The 19371-nt window shown below is 38.4% G+C and overlaps 1 protein-coding gene across 5 annotated transcripts in view; it reads left to right on the forward strand.

The window, feature by feature from the left end:
• CAMK1D (calcium/calmodulin dependent protein kinase ID) overlaps positions 1 to 19371 on the forward strand; it is a 491464-nt gene that overhangs the window by 294099 nt on the left and 177994 nt on the right. For all 5 annotated transcript variants that reach the window (XM_010590728.3, XM_023548911.2, XM_003410734.4 and 2 more), the window contains one exon: positions 11770 to 11844. In XM_010590728.3, the coding sequence (XP_010589030.1) occupies positions 11770 to 11844 (75 nt within the window). The remainder of the gene's footprint in view (positions 1 to 11769; positions 11845 to 19371) is intronic.

Below are 19371 nucleotides of genomic sequence, written 5' to 3' on the forward strand. Positions count from 1 at the left end.
ATTATTATTGCCTTTTATTCGTAGTATCTTTATAAATCCAGTCTTTATTTGTCTTTGGGGGTTGGCATGAGAATGATAGATAGCATCAGCAAATTATGCACTGCAGCTTTGTATGTAGTACATATTACTAACGGTAAGATGTACCAAAAAAGGAAAACCAAACAGCAGCATTAAGTGCAGTTCGTTGTATCTCCAATACATCATAAGTTGAGGATCACCTGTATGTATACACACATATGTATGTGTGTGTGCATATATATATGTTTCTGTACATACATGTACACACGTGCATGCTCACACTCCCACATACACATGTATGTGTGTGTATACATATATCATGAGAGGCCACGTATTTTAATACGTTCATTTAACAAATGAGGAACTTAATTCAGAGGATATTTAATGACTTCTACAAAATCTTGCAGCTAGATACGTTCAGAGCTGAGACTCAGCCTAATCTCCTGATTGCCTTGCAGTTCAACTCATCAGTATGTATTTCTTTGTGTCCAGCATTATGGATTTATTTTGGTGAACTCGATGTTAATAGTTTTGATCACAAACTTTAAAAAAAAGTGCCTCTTTGTAAAAGTTTGCCAATACAAAATTTCTCTATTTAAATTCAGCAAGAGAATCAAGCCCTAATGCCATTGTGCATTCATTATACATTAGGAATTAACTAACTTATCTCCTGTGTAAATAGGTTGGTCCCTCCTTGGGTGAATTGATAAAACAGGCACTCAGATCTTTTTTGTGTGTTCTGTGGTTCAAATGGAGGACTCTAGTTGAGAAAAACTGGAAGGTGAAAGTCCCCTCCCCGCCCACTACACTCACCAGAGGTAATACTAGTTACCAGTTTGATGTGTATACTTCTAGACTTTTTTCATTTAAGTATGTACACACATATGCGTGCAAACAGATACTTAGGATACAATGCAGTAAGTACAACAACAGGGCTTTAAAAGAACTGGGTGGCCCAGAGGCAGAGGTGAGTAGTCCTACAAGAGGTAAGGAATAGAGGCGGGTTCTTAGTGGAGGTGATGTAGAACTAAGACTTGGAGGATAAGGAGTTTAGTAAGAATATACAGAGGGATCAGCTCACCCACATGGCCAGAGAAGAGGGTGTGTGCAGGTGGTGAGGGCAGGTTATGTGAGAGCTTCCTGGGTTTGTAAGACTTTGGTGTGCTGTAGAGGTGGAAGATGAGATGGGGAGGGCAAGTGAGGACCAAGTAACAAAGGACCTTGTAAGTCATGCCAAGTAGTTTGGGCTTTATTCTGGACTACAAGGAGCCTTGGCAGGATTTTAAGCTAAGTAGTTTGATCAGTTCTCTATATTGCAATGATTGCTTGGGAGACAGTGTGGAGAATGGCTAGGAAGAGAGGGAGACCAGAGGGAGGCAAGTGAGAACTCTATTAGGTGGTTATAAAGTGGGAACGATCATCTGTAAAGTAGAAATTACAATGACTACTTCATGGGATTGTTTTGTGAGAATGAAATAACATCTGTGAATGTACCCTTACATTATAAAAGTGAAAAGTATTCTTTTTTTTATACCATCTGGCAAATATTTCAACTCTACGACTTCCGTGATTTTCTCAGCATTATTTCCTGACAATATCCTAATTTTCTCAGCATTAGTTCCTGTAGTGTTTATAATGAAGAGAAAAATATGACCCAAGAAAGGCAGAAAATAGTTTTTTTTTTTAAATTTCAAGAAGACATAAGAGTTTACATAGACAAACAGGAGTGTTTGTCAGGATATCAGAGTATTCTCCAAATATTTTTGCCAGAGAACCATTGCTTCTTTCTGTGAGTAAAATTTAAACTTTCTGAGATATTTGGAAAAAGCAGGAGAGGGGTGGGAGGTGAAAGGCTTAGTCTTTTATGGAGGGGCGGCAGTGAATCAGGAAGTGACTGAGAGAGGAGGACGGGAAGCTGGTCAAGGCTCACTGATGTCACTTCCGCCCTGGTCCCCTGCAGGGGATTTGTTCCTCCTTCATTGTCCTCCAACCCTGCCCTCCCTGATGATCTCCTTGTCTACTGTCTCTTCTGTTTGTATTTCTTTCCATATCTTATCCATAGCCTCTTTAACCTGAGTAAACAGGTGACCATTTCCAGAGATTGGTGATACAAAGGACTAAGGTTTTGTTGCCTTTTCCTTCCTCTGAAGACTTCATAACTGCTGCCACAATTTTTTTCTCCTCCAAATCAATGAACCATGATAGAATGAGAAAAAGTAAACAAATACTAAACTTGCCTTTCTCTCCTTTTCTGTTCTGTCATTTTTTCTCACTTTTCTCATTTTACATGGAGTTCAAATTTTGTGAGTCCTTGAACTGTGGAGAATTAGGCTGGAGGGAAAGACGATGTGCCTATCCCTTCATAGGACCATGTGTATTCAACAGAATTCTGGGCCTTCGGGCTGGGATGTTTCCTCCAGCTTGGAGGCTTTGGAATGGAGGTGCTTATGCATTTGGCACTCATTTTTTTTTTTTTTACCTTTTGCATGAATTCATTTTAAAATGCTTTCCTGGCTGTTTCTGGGGTTTTCTTGCTTGGCCGTCAGTTCCCATGTAGGCAGACCTCTGCATTAGTGCCCATGTGCTGTTTTCCCATTTGACTTTTCCCTCTGCCTGGGCCCACTTGCCTCTACCTGCCTCATATTTCCATTATTGGGGACCCCTTAGTGTAAATTGCTGTCTAAGCCATTTATCCTCTGTATGTAGAGATACTAGCTATGTTTACTTTGGGGCTTGTAGATGATAAATGATGATGATTAAGTGAGGTACTTGTCATCACCTAAAATTGCTTTCAGTGACATTATTATTCCTTTTAATTATATACATTTTTCTGTTTACGGGTGAACATTCCTCATTTGTGAAGGTCTTCTTGGATATGCTTTGGAAAGACTGAATGTTGACCTACAGGGATTTAGCTATGTGAGGTACAGAACCTTGGGGTTCCATTGCCTGTGCCTGGTATCCTGCCTCTTTTCTCTTTTCTTCATTTTGATGACACCACAGATCTGGGATGATGAGGTGCTTTCTAATGATTATTTCTGGACTCCCGAATATTATTCTTTTTGCTACTGAACATCTCTTCCTCTGGCTCACTTAGACCCGCTGGGATTCCATCTGTCAGGATATTTACAACCAAGTATCTTAGAGCTTCCTCTAGCTTTCAGGATAGTTCAACACATGCCAAAATTCCAGAAGTGAACATTGTATTGTTAGCGATGAAAGTAATACCTTGACTTTAGGTATTATAATTTTACATAAATAACTCTGAATTTAATGAGCTCTTTGATATTCTTATTATAACTCAGTTCCAATAAAGTGATAACATAATTGCTTTAATATGCACTTAGAAGTCAGCAAAGACTTAGATTGAATCTTAGCAATGCCAATTACTAGTTGTATGGCATTGGAGTACTTAACCTCTTGGGGTCTTACATTCCTTTTTTTTAAAACAAATAATATTCTGTAGAGCTCTTGTTAGTATTAAATGAAATAATTAAAAATAGAGTCTTGGCACATAGTAAACACTCAATAATGGTATATATAAAACAGCTGCACTGAGTTTTTTTTTTTTTTTACATAAGTGAGATCTAAAAGTTATAAAATTGGTTCATCGCTAGATTCAGATGTGTTATATCCTAGAGGACTGAGGAAATTGCATTTATCACAAAAGGGTCACAGTTAAAATATTCAATATCCTTCCCCAACACCATAATTCAAAGGCATCACTTCTTTGATCTTTCTTATTCACTGTCCAGCTTTCACATGTATATGAGGTGATTGAAAACACCATGTCTTGGGTCAGGCGCTCCTTAGTCTTCAAGGTGACATGTTTGCTTTTGACCACTTTAAAGAGGTCTTTTGCAGCCAATTTGCCCAATACGATGCATCTTTTGGTTTCTTGACTGCTGCTTCCATGGATGTTGACTATGGATCCAAGTAAAATGAAATCCTTGGCAATTTCAATCTTTTCTCTGTTTATCATGATATTACTTATTGGTCCAGTTCAGGATTTTTGTTTTCTTTATGTTGAGCTGTAACGCATACTGAAGGTTGCGGTCTTTGACCTTTATCAGTAAATGCTTCAAGTCCTCTTCACTTTCAGCAAGCAAAGTTGTGTTGTCTGTATAGGGTGTTAATGAGTCTTCCTCCAAACCTGATGCTGCATTCATCTTCATGTAGCGCAGCTTCTCGGATCAATTGCTCAGCATACAGATCGACTAAGTATGGTGACTGGATACAACCCTGCCACACACCTTGTGATGTGTAGGGCTGAGGAATGCCATTTCAGCAAAGCATCGAATTGGTTCCTTATGTATAAAACCAAAAAACCAAACCCATTGCCAACAAGTTGATTCCGACTCATAGCAACCCTATAGGACAGGGTAGAACTGCCTTGTAGAGTTTCCAAGGAGCACCTGGCAGATTCGAACTACAGACCTCTTGGTTAACAGCCATAGCACTTAACCACTACACCACCAGGGTTTCCTGCTTTTAGGATGGTGAAATATGGGCTAGGTGATAGTACTGCAGGATTTACAACTAGAAGACAATTGAAGTCAGATGATTAATGTCATGGTGATCTTGATGGGAATCTCTAGTGGAATACAGTGGAGCTCTGACCTAATGTCATCAAAAGAGATATGAGGCGTTTGAGAAGATTTGTTCTTAGTAAACCCATGTTGGCTCCCAGCAACCACTACAGTCTTCCCATTTAAGATTTTAATTAGGATGAAGACATATGGGATAGATGTCTACCAAACATGCAGGTGGCCCAAATTTGGGAGGAATAGTAGATACAATAGACAAGCAAATCAAGATTCAGAATACTCCTGATCATCTGAGAAACTGTATGGAACCAAAAAAAGTTAAAGGTGAAGATTTTACATTCAAAAGATCAAGCCTGAGTAAGAAAGAGGGAGGTCCTGTCTCATAGAAGTTCAGGTAAAAATGATCTGGTGATTTAATTGACCCACACTTAATATTCATTCATTCATTCATTTGTTCATTCTTTCACTCAACAAGTATACTATCTGCTGTGTACATTTTCTTGGATAGGGGAGACAGTAGTGTAAAAAAAAGTCTCTACCTGTGGTGAAGCCTTATATTTCTTGTGTGCCAGAAGTTGTGTAACTGCCTAAGAATGTGAATCTAATGTTAGTCTTTATTTGCAGAAATATCCTATCCAGCTCAAGGTGGTTAATAGTCTACTCTGGTTATTTATTTATTTTGTCCTTCTCCTGATCTCTCCTACCTCCTCACTCTTCACAACTGGGTCTCTCATGACCGCTCCCACCTCTACATTCCCCACACCTGAGTAGCCTCTAGGCCTTCCTACCTTATTATTACCCACATCTGGGTATTGTCCTAGCTCTTCTCACATCCTCACATCTAATACTTGGGCTGCTACCTAACTTCGTCAACCTCATTGCCCCCTCCCACCTCCTAATTCCCCACACCTGGGTGTTCTCCTGAATATTCCATAGCCTCACTTCCCACAGTTTAGGATTCTCCTGACATCTCACATGTCTGCAGCACCCCCCCCCCGCCCCCACTAGGATTCTCAAGGGCCCTCTCACATCCTAAGTCCTTAAATTGGGCAACTCATGACCCTTCCCCCTCATTCCCTACACCCTCCTCAGTATTCACAATACGGCCTCCTGGGTCCTAAGAATTCCTCACTGGCCACAACTGTACCTTCTTGGACCACTTACCAAGCACCTCCTTAATCCCCAAAGCTCTGACTTCTCCTACCGCTTCCTCAGTCCCCACACCTGGGTCTTCTTCTGGGCTCTCCCACCTCCTCACCTTTTTAAAATTCTGGTAAGATAAATAAATAATACGTATGTGTGTGTGTGTAACATATATATATCTATATGTAAATACACCTCCTCCTCACTATGGACTAACTCGTTATTTGGCATTTTGCATTTATGACAATAATAAAAAATCTACAATCTGACCATTTTGTGCATTAATGACACACGTCTGGCAGTAAAGAATGCTGAGGTATGAGGCGAGAGCAACACTGGCTGTGATGGTTAAGGTTATGTGTCAACTTGGCTGGGCCATGGTTCTTAGTTGGTTCTGTAGTTACATGATGATGTAACTTGGCAGTTATGTAATGATGTAGTTATCTTCCATTTTTGTGATCTGATATGGTCATCCTCCATTTTAACATAACACCGATTTTCACATAACAACCTGGACTTTGGAACCTAACCATGTCGATAAGTAAGGAGTGTGGGCATATGTATGTATATGTATATATATGTATGTATGTGTATGTATTTGCCATTTCAACATTTTTTACCTGTATATTTCAGTGACGTTAATCACAGTCATCATTTTGTGCAACCAACACTACTACCCATTTCCAAATTTTTTCAACACCCTTGACAAACTCAGTACTCTGTTTTTTAATATTCTGTTCTTGGTACTGTATTTTACATTGGGGTCGTTACTTTATGAATAACATTGTCTGGACAAACAAGAGTGACAAGAAACCATATTGTATGAGGGTTGATCGATGATAAGAGAAGACAAAGGAGAGACATTATATCCCTCAAATATTTGCAGGCTCTATGAGAAGAGGGTATAAGCTTGTTTCCTATTGTTCCCAGGAATCACTGCTAACTACAAGTTGGCTGATTTCTAGTAAATATAAGCCAGACTGCCTGTGAAGTGTTCTAGATGCAGCTAGATGCCCATCTGTGTGAGCTCCATCAGAGCTAAGAAGATCTGTCTTGTGCCTTGTCTACCACTAAATTCATAGTACTTAGTACTCTGGCTGGTACGTTGTGGGTGTATAACACATATTTGTTGAATGAATGATGAAGAGAGAGGAATTCAGCATTTGGTATGCTGGAGTTGAGCATTCCTTACGTTCTTTCTTCTCATAGTCCTAGAGATGTATAGATATTCATATGGCATTTGTGAAGGTAACCTATGTATTCAAATAATGTTAAAATTTTCACTTCAGTTTTTGTATATCTTAAGGACTCTGAGGGTTGAGTAAAGTACCTGAGAGACGATGTAGGAGGTAGAATGTTTTCTTTTGTCATGTTTCTAACAGCTTCAAGTTAATCAAACCACATTTCTTTTTTTGAACATTTTATTGTGCTTCAGATGAAAGTTTACAGAGCAAATTAGTTTCCCATTCAATAATTTATACACAAATTGTTTTGTACATTGATTACAATCTCTGCAATGTGTCAGCATCCTCTTCCTTTCCATCCCAAGTTCACCATTTCCATTTGTTTGATTTTCCTGCCCTTTCATGCCTTTTCAACTTTGCTTTTAGGCAGCAGTCGCCCATTTGGTCTTGTATACTTGATTGTTCTAAGGAGCACATTCCTCACAGGTGTTATTGTTTGTTTTATAGACCTGTCTAATATTTGGCTGAAAGGTGAACTTCAGGAATGGCTTCAGTTCTGAGTTAGAAGTGTGTCTAGGGTCGCTAGGCTCTGGGCTTCCTCCATTCTCTGTCAGACCACTAAGTCTGGTCTTTTTTGTGAATTTGAACTTTGCTCTGTATTTTTCTCCCACTCTACCCAGGACCCTCTATTATGATCCCATTCAGAGTGGTTGGTGGTGGTAGCCAGGCACCACCTAGTTCCTCTGGTCTCAGGCTAGTGGAGGCTATGGTTGATGGGGTCCATTAGTTCTTTGGACTAATTGCTTCCTTTGTCTTTGGTTTTCATCATTCTCCTTTGCTCCGGACAGGATGAAGCCAGTTTTGTAACTTAGATGGCTGTTCGCAAGCTTTTGAAACCCCTGACGCTACTAGTAGGAGTAGTGGGGTGTAGAACATTTCCTATCATGTTATGCCAGTTGACTTAAATGTCCCCTGAGACTATGGTCCCCAGCTCTCAGCCCCAGCAACTCAGTCCTATGAGGTGTTTGGTTGTATCTAGGAAGCTTCTATGTCTGCCCCCTGTGTGCTGTATTATATCTATAAATATAAATGCAGCACATACAAATATATATGTAAAAATATCCACAACCAGACCTATATATGTACATTGGTGTACTCCTATACTCCCTCTTACCCCTATTCAGCATACATAGTTATCTATGTATCTGCTTGTAATTTATTGTTTGTTTTTACTGTTGTTGTGGGGTTGTATATGTTAGAATATTTACTGTAGTTGCCTTTTTGTTTTGTTCTGTTTTTGCATTCCTCTCAGTGTCTTCCTTTGCCTTGGCCAAGTTGTGATGACTTCCTCTGTATTGTGTATTGCCTTTCCCTTCACCAAAGTTAACACATGTCTACTGTCTAGTTAGTGATTTTCCCTCAACCCCTCTCCCCCACTGGTAACCATCAAAGATTGTTTCTTTCTGTGTGTAAGCCTCTTTTCGAGAGTTTATAATAGTGGTTTTATACAATATTTGTCGTTTTATGATTGACTTATTTTACTCAACATAATGTCTTCCAGATTCATCCATGCTGTGAGATGTTTTGTGGATTCATCATTGTTCTTTATCATTGCTTAGTATTCCATTGTGTGTATATGTACCACAGTTTGTTTATCCATTCATCCATTGATAGGCACTTAGGTTGTTTCCATCTTTTTGCTATTGTGAATAATGCTGCAATGAACATAGGTGTGCGTGTGTCTATTCATGTCTCTTGGATATATACCTAGGAGTGGAATTGCTGGATCATAAGGTATTTCTATTTTTAGCTTTTTGAGGACACACCATACCATTTTCCGTGATGGTTGTACCATTTTACAATCCCACCGCCAATGTGTAAGAGTTCTGATCTCCCCATGACCTCACCAGCATTTGTTGTTTTCTGTTTTTTTGATCATTGCCGTTTTTGTAGGGATGAGATGGTATCTTATTGTAGTTTTGATTTTCATCTCTCTAATGGCTAATGATTGTGAATACCTTCTCATGTATTTGTTGGCCACCTGAATGTCGTCTTTGGTGAAGTGTCTGTTCATGTCTTTTTCCCATTTTTTGATTGGATTGTTTGTTTTTTCATTGTCGAGGTGTTAAAGTTTTCCGTGTATTTTAGGGCTTAAACCTTTATCAGATAAGTCATTGCCAAAGATTTTTTTCCCGTCTGTAGGTTCTGTTTACACTCTCTTGGTAAAGTCTTTCAATGAGCATAAATGTTTAATTTTTAGGAGGTCCTAGTTATCTAGTTTATCTTCTGGAGTTTGTGCATTTTTAGTTATGCTTGACATTCTGTTTATGCCATAGATTAGGGCCCCTGGGGTGTCCCTATGTTTTCTTTCATGGCCTTTATAGTTTTAGGTTTTACATTTAGGTATTTCATCCATTTTGAGTTGGTTTTTGTGTATGGTGTGAGGTATGGATCCTGTTTCATTTTTCTGCAAATGGATATCTAGTTTTGCCAACACCGTTTGTTGAAGAAAATATCTGTTCACCATTTAATGGACTTCAACCCCTGTGGAAGATCAGGTGTCCATAGGTGGATGGATTTACTCCTGGGTTCTCAGTTCTGTTCCATTGGTCTGTTGTTGTTCCAGGTTGTTTTGACTACCATGGCTGTATAATAGATTCTGAGATCAGAAAATGTGAGATGTCCCACTTTGTTCTTTTTTGTCAATAGTTTTTTACTTATCCAGGGTTCTTTCCATATAAAGTTGGTGATTAGTTTATACATTGCACTGAAGATTGTTGTTGGAATTTGGATTGGGATTGCATTGTATCTCCAGGTCACTTTAGGTAGTATTGACATTTTCACAATGCTAAGTCTTCCTATCCATGAGCATGGTGTGCTTTTCCAGTTATGAAGGTCTCTTTTGGTTTATTGCATTCGTGTTTTATGGTTTTCTTTGTGTAAAAGTCTTTTACATCCCTAGTTAGAATTATTCCTAAGTATTTTATCTTTTGGGGAGCTATTGTAAATGATACTGTTTTCCTAATTTCCTTTTTGGAGTTCTCTTTTTTAGCGTAGAGGAATCCGACTGATTTTTATATGTTCACCTTGTACCCTTCCACTTTGCAGAATCCTTCTGTTAGTCAGTAAACTCTAACACACATGGGGTCTTCATGCGTCAGCGTTGACTTATTGTCACCTGGTTTTGATTATGCAGTGTACACAGGTGAAATGTGAATTTAGTATAATTCCCATAATTTTAGCTCCTGTAAAACAACTACCGTAACTAACAAGAGCTATAAAACCAAAACAGAGCAATGCCACTCTTAGTTAAGTATTCTATTCTTCCAACTTCTGTTCAAAGAAAAGATAATATTTTTGTTTGTTCCACCTCATGAATTTCTTTTTAGGGGAAGGCATTTCACACTTAGGAAAACAGCCTCCATTTTTCCCTTGCTCTTCAGTGGCAACAATCTTTAAACATTATTCATTCATTCAGCAAACATTTATTAAGTAGATCTGTGCTAGTCATGAGGAGAAAACAAAATAAGCTGTAGTCCCTGTTTTCAAGGGATTCAGAGGATTCTGCATATTAAATGCTTGGTTTCAAATTGTTTAGCAGTCATTTCGATGAAAGGCTTGTGGTAAGAGCTATTTAGCTCATTGAGTAATGAAATGATTCTTCATTCAAATACTTTAAGTAAACATCAAGCCTTAGGTTCTAAGCAGAAACTACTCTTAATGGATAGTTCCAGGGACTAGAGTCAGGCTGTTTCCTTCTCCCTTGGTCCTGTAGTTAGGACTTTGCTACTTAGAATGTGGACCACAGACCAGCAGCATCAGCATCTCCTGGGAGTTTGTAGGAAATGCAGACTCTCAGGCCCTGCCCCAGACCCATTGAATCAGAATCTGCATTGTAACAAGATCCCCAAGTGCTATGTTTGCACATCGAAGTTTGAGAAGCACTGGTCTAATATAATATTTCTCAAACTCTAGCTTATGCATAGATCATCTGGAGACCTTCTTAAAATACAGATTCCCAGGCCCTGCCCTCAGGGATTCTGATTCTGTATGTTTGGGATGAGGCCTGGGAATTTGCATTTCTAACAAGCTCCCAGGAGATGCTGGTGCTGTGGGATACTGAGTTGACATTTGGTGGTGGTGGTGACATCTAGAAACTCAGTAATGGGGCCAGTCTGGTTTTCCTTTGCCTACACAGGAGTCATGAACGTGATGGTGACCCCGTTCCCTGGAACACATTGCTTGTTATGGGGGCTGATAAATTCACTGTTCAGGCCGGTCTGTGATGATGATTGGAAGACTGTGAAGAGGGATCAATCACATTCTGACTAAGGGCTTCGCCATTTGAGTTGGGCTCTGAGAGATAAGGGAGAAGGAATTCCTGTCTATCCTATTCCTGGGATTCACATGAATAAATGCAGAGAGGCTGGAATATACATGAAGGAACAGTAGTTAATCCAGTGTTGCTAAATTATAGAGTAAATAGCATTAGGAATAAAGAGGAGTAGGGAGTAGGGGAAACCCGGCTGGTGTAGTGGTTAAGTGCTACAGCTGCTACCTAAAAGGTCAGCAGTTCAAATCTATCAGGTGCTATTCGAAAACCCTATGGGGCAGTTCTACTTTGTCCTTTAGGGTTGCTATGAGTTGGAATCGACTCGATGGCAGTGGATTTGGTTTTTTTGGGTTTTTTTAGGGAGTAGGGGAGGAAGATTGGGAAATGGGTCTGGAAAAAGTTTGAGGACAAGATTGTGATGAGTAGTAAATGCCCTGTTAAGCTTCCTGCTGACACTTGTAACTTTTACTTTTATATCTGTTTTTAAAAGCTTTCCGGTCTAATTATACTTACTATTGTGTGTGTGTTTTTTCTTTTCTTTTAGGATTAAGCATGAAAACATCGTTGCCCTGGAAGATATTTATGAAAGCCCAAATCACTTGTACTTGGTCATGCAGCTGTAAGTACCTTGATTAATTGTTGTGTGCAGATTAGAAGTTGCAAACTCAAAAGGGCCAGTCAGTAAAATAAATTAATGTAGTGGGCCAGGTATGACACAATAAGAAGTGGTGAGAACTGTGGGGCACTGGAGAAGGGTGTATCCAACTAAAGACATTGGAAGGCACACAGCAGTGTGCAGGCCTCACCTGGTCTAGTTTGCAGCCCCTGGGCTAGACTGAAAATCCAGAGCCCTGACAATGGAATCTGCTGCTGCTATTGCACGTTGTCTATATTCAGGATGTCTATGTTGCTTTTTAATGTGAGAGGCCCAAATATTGCTTCCTGAAAATACTTCAGTGGGGCCACTGTGAAGTACACTCTGCTCTTGTCTCTAGGAGAAACTCCCACCCTGTCTTCATTTCCAGGGATGCCGGGGGAGGGAAGCAGATGGTAGCTGTGTGTCTGTGCCTATTCCTTCTACTCTTCCTCTGGCAGATAAAAGCACATGCAGGGACCTATCTATGGAAAATAGCACCTATGACAGTTAGTTTTAAATTGCCTAGTGATCTGTCACAGCTGGCCATGGGAACTGCTCATTAGTGTCCTTCCTCAAGCTGAGCCCAGGGCACACACCCTACCTGCCATACCTTAGTTAGACCTCAATATGTGACTGATTTGGGAATTCATGCCAGACATAAGAAAAGTATAATTGCAGTCAGACCATGACATTATCACCCCATTAGATAATTTCTGCATTCCCGTAATGCTGGAGATTGCCAGAGGAGGGAAGAGATAAGAAAGCTGAATGCTCTGGTAGAGACTTTACTTGAATATGGTTTTTAAACTTAAAATGAAATTAGCCCCCCCTTGCATAAATGCTTTAATAGGTATTATAATTCCTAAGAGTATCCTGGAACTAAATTGATTAGAATACAGTGAAAGAAGTGGTATAAGAGTATTAAGCTTTTACTATCACCTGAGTACATAAATAAATTCTGGAATATCATATTAATGACTTTTATGATTGAAGCAGTTTTTTTTTGTTTGTTTAAGATCAGAATATATACTTAAATTTCATTACTTATTAATGATTTTCAGACTCCATATTGCTAAAGGTATTTAGAAGAACTGATGGTTACGTTAATTATTTTTCATGTTTTTTCTTTAAGAATGTTTAAATAGCACATGAACTTGGGATCATGTTAGAATGCAAATAACTGTTCATCAATACATTCATTTAATCCTTTGTTGTCTTTACAATATTTTCAGTAGGTAAGATTTTTTTTATGATTTATTTTTAAAAATATATATTTTTTAATTTTTATTGTGCTTTAAGTGAAAGTTTACAAATCAAGTCAGCCTCTCATACAAAAATTTATACACACCTTTCTATATACTTCTAATTGCTCTCCCCCTACTGAGACAGCACACTCCTTTCCTCCACTTGCTATTTTCGTGTCCAGTTGGCCAGCTTCTGACCCCCACTGCCCTCTCATCTCCCCTCCAGACAGGAGATGCCCACATAGTCTCATGTGTCTACTTGATCCAAGAAGCTCATTCTTCACCAGTATCATTTTCTATCCCATTGTCCAGTCCAATCCCTGTCTGAAGAGTTGGCTTTGGGAATGGTTCCTGTCTTGGGCTAACAGAAGGTCTGGGGACCATAACTTCTGGCATCCTAGTCTCTGTCAGACCATTAAGTTTGGTCTCTTTACAAGAATTTAGGATTTGTATCCAACTGCTCTCTTGCTCCCTCAGGGATTCTCTGTTGTGTTCCCTTTCAGGGCAGTCTTTGGTTATAGCTGGGCACCATCTAGCTCTTCTGGTCTCGGGCCAATGTAGTCTCTAGTTTATGTGGTCCTTTCTGTCCCTTGGGCTCATGATTACCTTGTATCTCTGGTGTTCTTCGTTCTCCTTTGCTCCAGGTGGGTTGAGACCCATTGATGCATCTTAGATGGCCGCTTGTTAGCGTTTAAGACCCCAGACGCCACTCTCCAAAGTGGGATGCAGAATGTTTTCTTAATAGATTTTATTATGCCAGTTGACTTAGATGTCCCCTGAAACCGTGGTCCTCAACCCCCCACCCCTAGTACGCTGGCTTTTGAAGCCTTCAGTTTATTCAGAAAACTTCTTTGCTTTTTTTTTTTTAGCTTAGTCCAGTTGTGCTGACCTCGCCTGTATTGTGTGTTGTCCTTCCCTACACCCAAAATAATTCCTATCCACTATCTAACCAGTGAAAACCCTCTCCCTCCCTCACTCTGTCCTTTTGTAACCATCAAAGAATATTTTCTTCTCTAAACTATTTCTTCAGTTATTATAATAGTGGTCTTATACAATGTTTGTCCTTTTGCAACTGACTAATTTCACTCAGCATAATGCCTTCCAGATTCCTCCATGTTATGAAATGCTTCCCAGATTCATCATTGTTCTTTATCAATGCGTAGTATTCCATTGTGTGAATATACCATAATTTATTTATCCATTCATCTGCTGATGGGCACCTTGGTTTTTTCCATCTTTTTGCTATAGTAAACAGTGCTACAATGAACATGGGTGTGCATATATCTGTTTGTGTAAAGGCTCTTATTTCTCTAGGATATATTCCAAGGAGTAGGATTACCGGATCATATGGTAATTCTATTTCTAATTGTTTAAGGAAGCGCCAAATCGATTTCCAAAGTGGTTATACCATTTTACATTGCCATCAGCATTGTATAAGTGTTCCAGTCTCTCCACAACCTCTCCAACATTTATTATTTCATGTTTTTTTTGCATTAATGCCAGCCCTGTTGGAGTAAGATGGAATCTTCATTGTAGTTTTGATTTGCATTTCTCTAATGGCTAATGATCGTGAGCATTTCCTCACGTATCCATTAGCTACCTGAATGTCTTCTTTAGTGAAGTGCCTGTTCACATCCTTTGCCCCTTTTTTTAATTGGGTTATTTGTCTTTTTGTAGTTGAGTTTTTTGCAGTATCATGTAGATTTTAGAGATCAGACACTGATCGGAAATGTCATAGTTAAAAACTTTTTCCCAGGCTGCAGGTAATCTGGAAATCCTGATGACGTAGTGGTTAAGTGCTACGACTACTAACCAAGGGGTTGGTAGTTCAAATCTGCCAGGCGCTCCTTGGAAACTCTATAGGGGCAGTTCTACTCTGTCCTATAGAGTCACTATGAGTCGGAATCGACTCGACAGCAATGGGTTTGGTTTTGGTTTTTTGACAGGTAATCTTTTTACTCTTTTGGTGAAGTCTTTGAATGAGCATAGGTGTTTGATTTTTAGGAGCTCCCAGTTATCTAGTTTCTCTTCTGCATTGTTGCTAATGTTTTGTATAGTGTTTATGCCATGTATTAGGGCTCCTAGCATTATCCCTATTTTTTTTTTCCATGCTGTTTATCATTTTAGATTTTATATTTAGGTCTTTGATCCATTTTGAGTTCGTTTTTGCGCATGGTGTGAGGTATGGGTCTTGTTTCATTTTTTTTTGCAGATGGATATCCAGTTATGCCAGTACCATTTGTTAAACAGACTATCTTTTCCCCATTTAACTGACTTTGGGCCTTTGTGAAATATCAGATGCTCATACATGGATGGGGTTATGTCTGACTTCTCAATTCTGTTCCACTGGTCTATGTATGTGTTGTTGTACCAGCACCAGGCTGTTTTGACTACCGTGGTGGTATAAGAGGTTCTAAAGTCAGGTAGAGTGAGGCCTCCCACTTTGTTCTTCTTTTTCAGTAATGCTTTACTTATCCAGGGCCTCTGTCCTTTCCTTATGAAGTTGGTGATTTATTTCTCCATCTCACTAAAAAATGTTGTTGGAATTTAAATCGGAATTGCATTGTATCTCTAGATCACTTTTGGCAGAATAGGTATTTTTACAATGTTAAGTCTTTCTATCCATGAGCAAGGTATGTTTTTCCACTTATGTAGGTATCTTTTGGTTTCTTGCAATAGTGTCTTGTAGTTTTCTTTGTATAGGTCTTTTACAGCTCTGGTAAGATTTATTCCTAAGTGTTTTATCTTCTTGGGGGCTACTGTAAATGGTATTGATTTGGTGATTTTCTCTTCTATGTTCTTTTTGTTGGTGTAGAGGAATCCAACTTATTTTGTATGTTTATCTTGTATCCTGATTCTCTGCTGAACTCTTCTATTAGATTCAGTAGTTTTCTTGAGGATTCCTTAGGGTTTTCTGTGTATAAGATCATGTCATCTGCACATAGAGATACTTTGACTTCTTCCTTGCCAATCTGGATGCCCTTTATTTCTTTATCTAGCGTAATTGCTCTGGCTAGGACCTCCAGCACAATGTCGAATAAGAGTGGTGATAAAGGGCATCCTTGGCTGGTTCCCGATCTCAGGGGGAATGTTTTCAGTCTCTCTCCATTTAGAATGATGTTGGCTGTTGGCTTTGTATAAATGCCATTTATTATGTTGAGGAATTTTCCTTCTATTCCTATTTTCCTGAGAGTTTTTATCATGAATGGGTGTTGAACTTTGTCAAATGACTTTTCTGTATCAATTGATAAAATCATGTGGTTCTTTTGTTTTATTTATATGATGGATTACACTAATTGTTTCTCTAATGTTGAACCATCCCTGCATATCTGGTATGAATTCCACTTGGTCGTGGTGAATTATTTTTTTGATATGTTGTTGAATTCTTTTGATTAGAATTTTGTTGAGGATTTTTGCATTTAAGTTCATGAGGGATATAGGTTTGTAATTTTCTTTTTTGTGTGGTGTCTTTACCTGGTTTTGGTATCAGGGATATGGCGGCTTCGTAGAAGAGTTTGGGAGTATTCCGTCCTTTTCTATGCTCTGAAATACCTTTAGCAGTGGTGGTGTTAACTCTTCTCTGAAAGTTTGGTAGAACTGTGCAGTGAAGCTGTCCGGGCCTTTTTTTGTTGGGCGTTTTTTGATTACCTTTTCAATTTCTTCTTTTGTTATGGGTCTGTTTAGTTGTTCTGCCTCTGTTTGTGTTCGTTTAGGTAGGTAATGTGTTTCTAGGAATTCTTCCATTTCTTCTAGGTTTTGAAATTTGTTAGAGTACAATTTTTCATAGTAATCTGATATGATTCTTTTAATTTGAGTTGCGTCTGTTGTAATATCGCCCATCTCATTTCTTATTTGGGTTATTTGCTTCCTCTCCTGTTTTTCTTTTGTCAGTTTGGGCAATGATTAATCAATTTTTGATAATTTTTTCAGAGTACCAGCTTTTGGTCTTGTTAATTCTTTCAGTTGTTTTTCTGTTTTCTATTTCATTTAATTCTGCTCTAATTTTTATTGTTTGCTTTCTTCTGATCCCTGAGGGTTTCCTTTGTTGTTCTCTTTCTGTTCGTTCAAGTTATAGGGATAATTCTTTGATTTGGGCCCTTTCTTCTTTTTGGATGTATGCATTTATTGATATAAATTGGCCTCTGAGCACTGCTTTCACTGTGTCCCAAAGGTTCTGATAGGAAGTGTTTTCATTCTCATTGGATTCTATGAATTTCTTTATTCCATCCTTAATGTCTTCTATGACCCAGTCGTTTTTGAGCAGGGTGTTGTTCAGTTTCCAAGTGTTTGATTTCTTTTCCTTGCTTTTTCTGTTGTTGATTTCTACTTTTATGGCCTTATGGTTAGAGAAGATGCCTTGTAATATTTCAGTGTTTTGGATTCTGCTAAGGCTTGCTTTATGACCTAATATGTGGTCTATTCTAGACAATGTTCCATGTGCACTAGAGAAGAAATCGTACTTGGCTGCTGTTGGGTGGAGTGTTCTGTATATGTCTATGAGGTCGAGTTGGTTAATAGTGGCATTTAAATCTTCCATGTCTTCACTGAGCTTCTTTCTGGGTGTCCTGTCCTTCACCGAAAGTGGTGTGTTGAAGTCTCCTACTATAATTGTGGAGCTGTCTATCTCATTTTTTAATGCTGTTATTTGTTTTATGTATCTTGCAGCCCTCTCACTGGGTGCATAAATATTTAATATGGCTGTATCCTCCTGGTATATTGTCCATTTAATCATTATATAGTGCCCTCCTTGTCCTTTGTGGTGAATTTAACTTTAAAGTCTGTTTTGTCAGAAATTAATCTTTTTTGATTGTTGTTTGCTTGATATTGTTTTTCCATCCTTTGAGTTTTAGTTTGTTTGTGTCTCTAAGCCTAAGTTGTGTCTCTTGTAGGCAGCATATAGACGGACTGTGTTTTTTAATCCATTCTGCCACTCTCTGTCTCTTTATTGGTGCGTTCAGCGTAATTATGGATAGGTATGAGTTTTTTTTTTTTTTTTTTATGAGTTTAGTGTTGTCATTTTATTGTCTTTTTTGTGTGTGTTGTTGACAGTTTCCCTTTCCCGCCTAATTTTTTGTGCTGAGTAGTTTATCTTTATATTTTGTCCTTTCCTCATATTTGTTGTTGATTTTTTTTCTGCTGAGTCACTATTTTTCTCTTGTATTTTATTTTTTGGGTTGGGGGATTTTATTTTGATGAGTTGGATAGTTAGTCCTCTTTGTGGTTACCTTAATATTTACCCCTATTTTTCTAAGTTTAAACCTAACTTTTATTTCTTTATATTGCCTTGTCTTCCTCTCCCTATAAAAGATCTATAACTACATTTCTTAGTCCCTCTTTATTATTTTCTTGTTGTCTTCTTTTATATAATAACATTGCTGTTTCCCTGTTTTGGGCAGTTTTTCATCTAGATTTATTTTTGTGATTTCCGTATCTGGGTTGACTTCTGATTGCTGTGTCCTGTGTTCTAGACTTGGGATGATACCTGATATTATTGATCTTCTAACCAAAGAACTCCCTTTAGTATTTCTTGTAGTTTTTTTTTTTTTTTTTTTGGTTTTTATGAATTCCCTAAACTTCTGTTTATCTGGAAATGTCCTAATTTCACCTTCATATTTGAGAGACAGTTTTGCTGAATATATGATTCTTGACTGACAGTTTTTTTCCTTCAGTGCTTTCTGTAAGTCATCCTATTGCCTTCTTGCCTGCGTGGTTTCTGCCGAGTAGTCAGAGCTTATTCTTATTGACTCTCCTTTGTAGGTGACTTTTTGTTTATCCCTAGCTGCTCTTAAAATTCTCTTTATCTTTAGTTTTGGCAAGTTTGTTTATAATATGTCTTGGTGACTTTCTTTTAACATTTACCCCATGTGGAGCTCGATGAGCATCTTGGATAGATATCTTCTCATCTTTCACGATGTCAGGGAAGTTTTCTGCCAACAAATTTTCAACAATTCTGTCTGTATTTTCTGTTGTCCCTGTCTGTTCTGATACTCCAATCACTCGTAGGTTATTTCTCTTGATAGAGTCCCACATGATTCTTAAGGTTTCTTCATTTTTTTAAATTCTTTTATCTGATTTTTCTTCAAATATATTGGTGCCAAGTGCTTTATCTTCAAGCTTACCAATTCTGCCTTGCACTTGCTCAATTCTACTTCTCTAACTTTGTACTGAGTTGTCTAATTCTGTAATTTTATTATTAATCTTTTCAATTTCTGATTTCTCTCTTTCTATGGGTTCTTGCAGCTTATTAAATTTTCATTATGTTCTT

Source organism: Loxodonta africana, chromosome 4 (assembly GCF_030014295.1).
Source record: "Loxodonta africana isolate mLoxAfr1 chromosome 4, mLoxAfr1.hap2, whole genome shotgun sequence".
NCBI classification, from domain to species: Eukaryota; Metazoa; Chordata; class Mammalia; order Proboscidea; family Elephantidae; genus Loxodonta; species Loxodonta africana.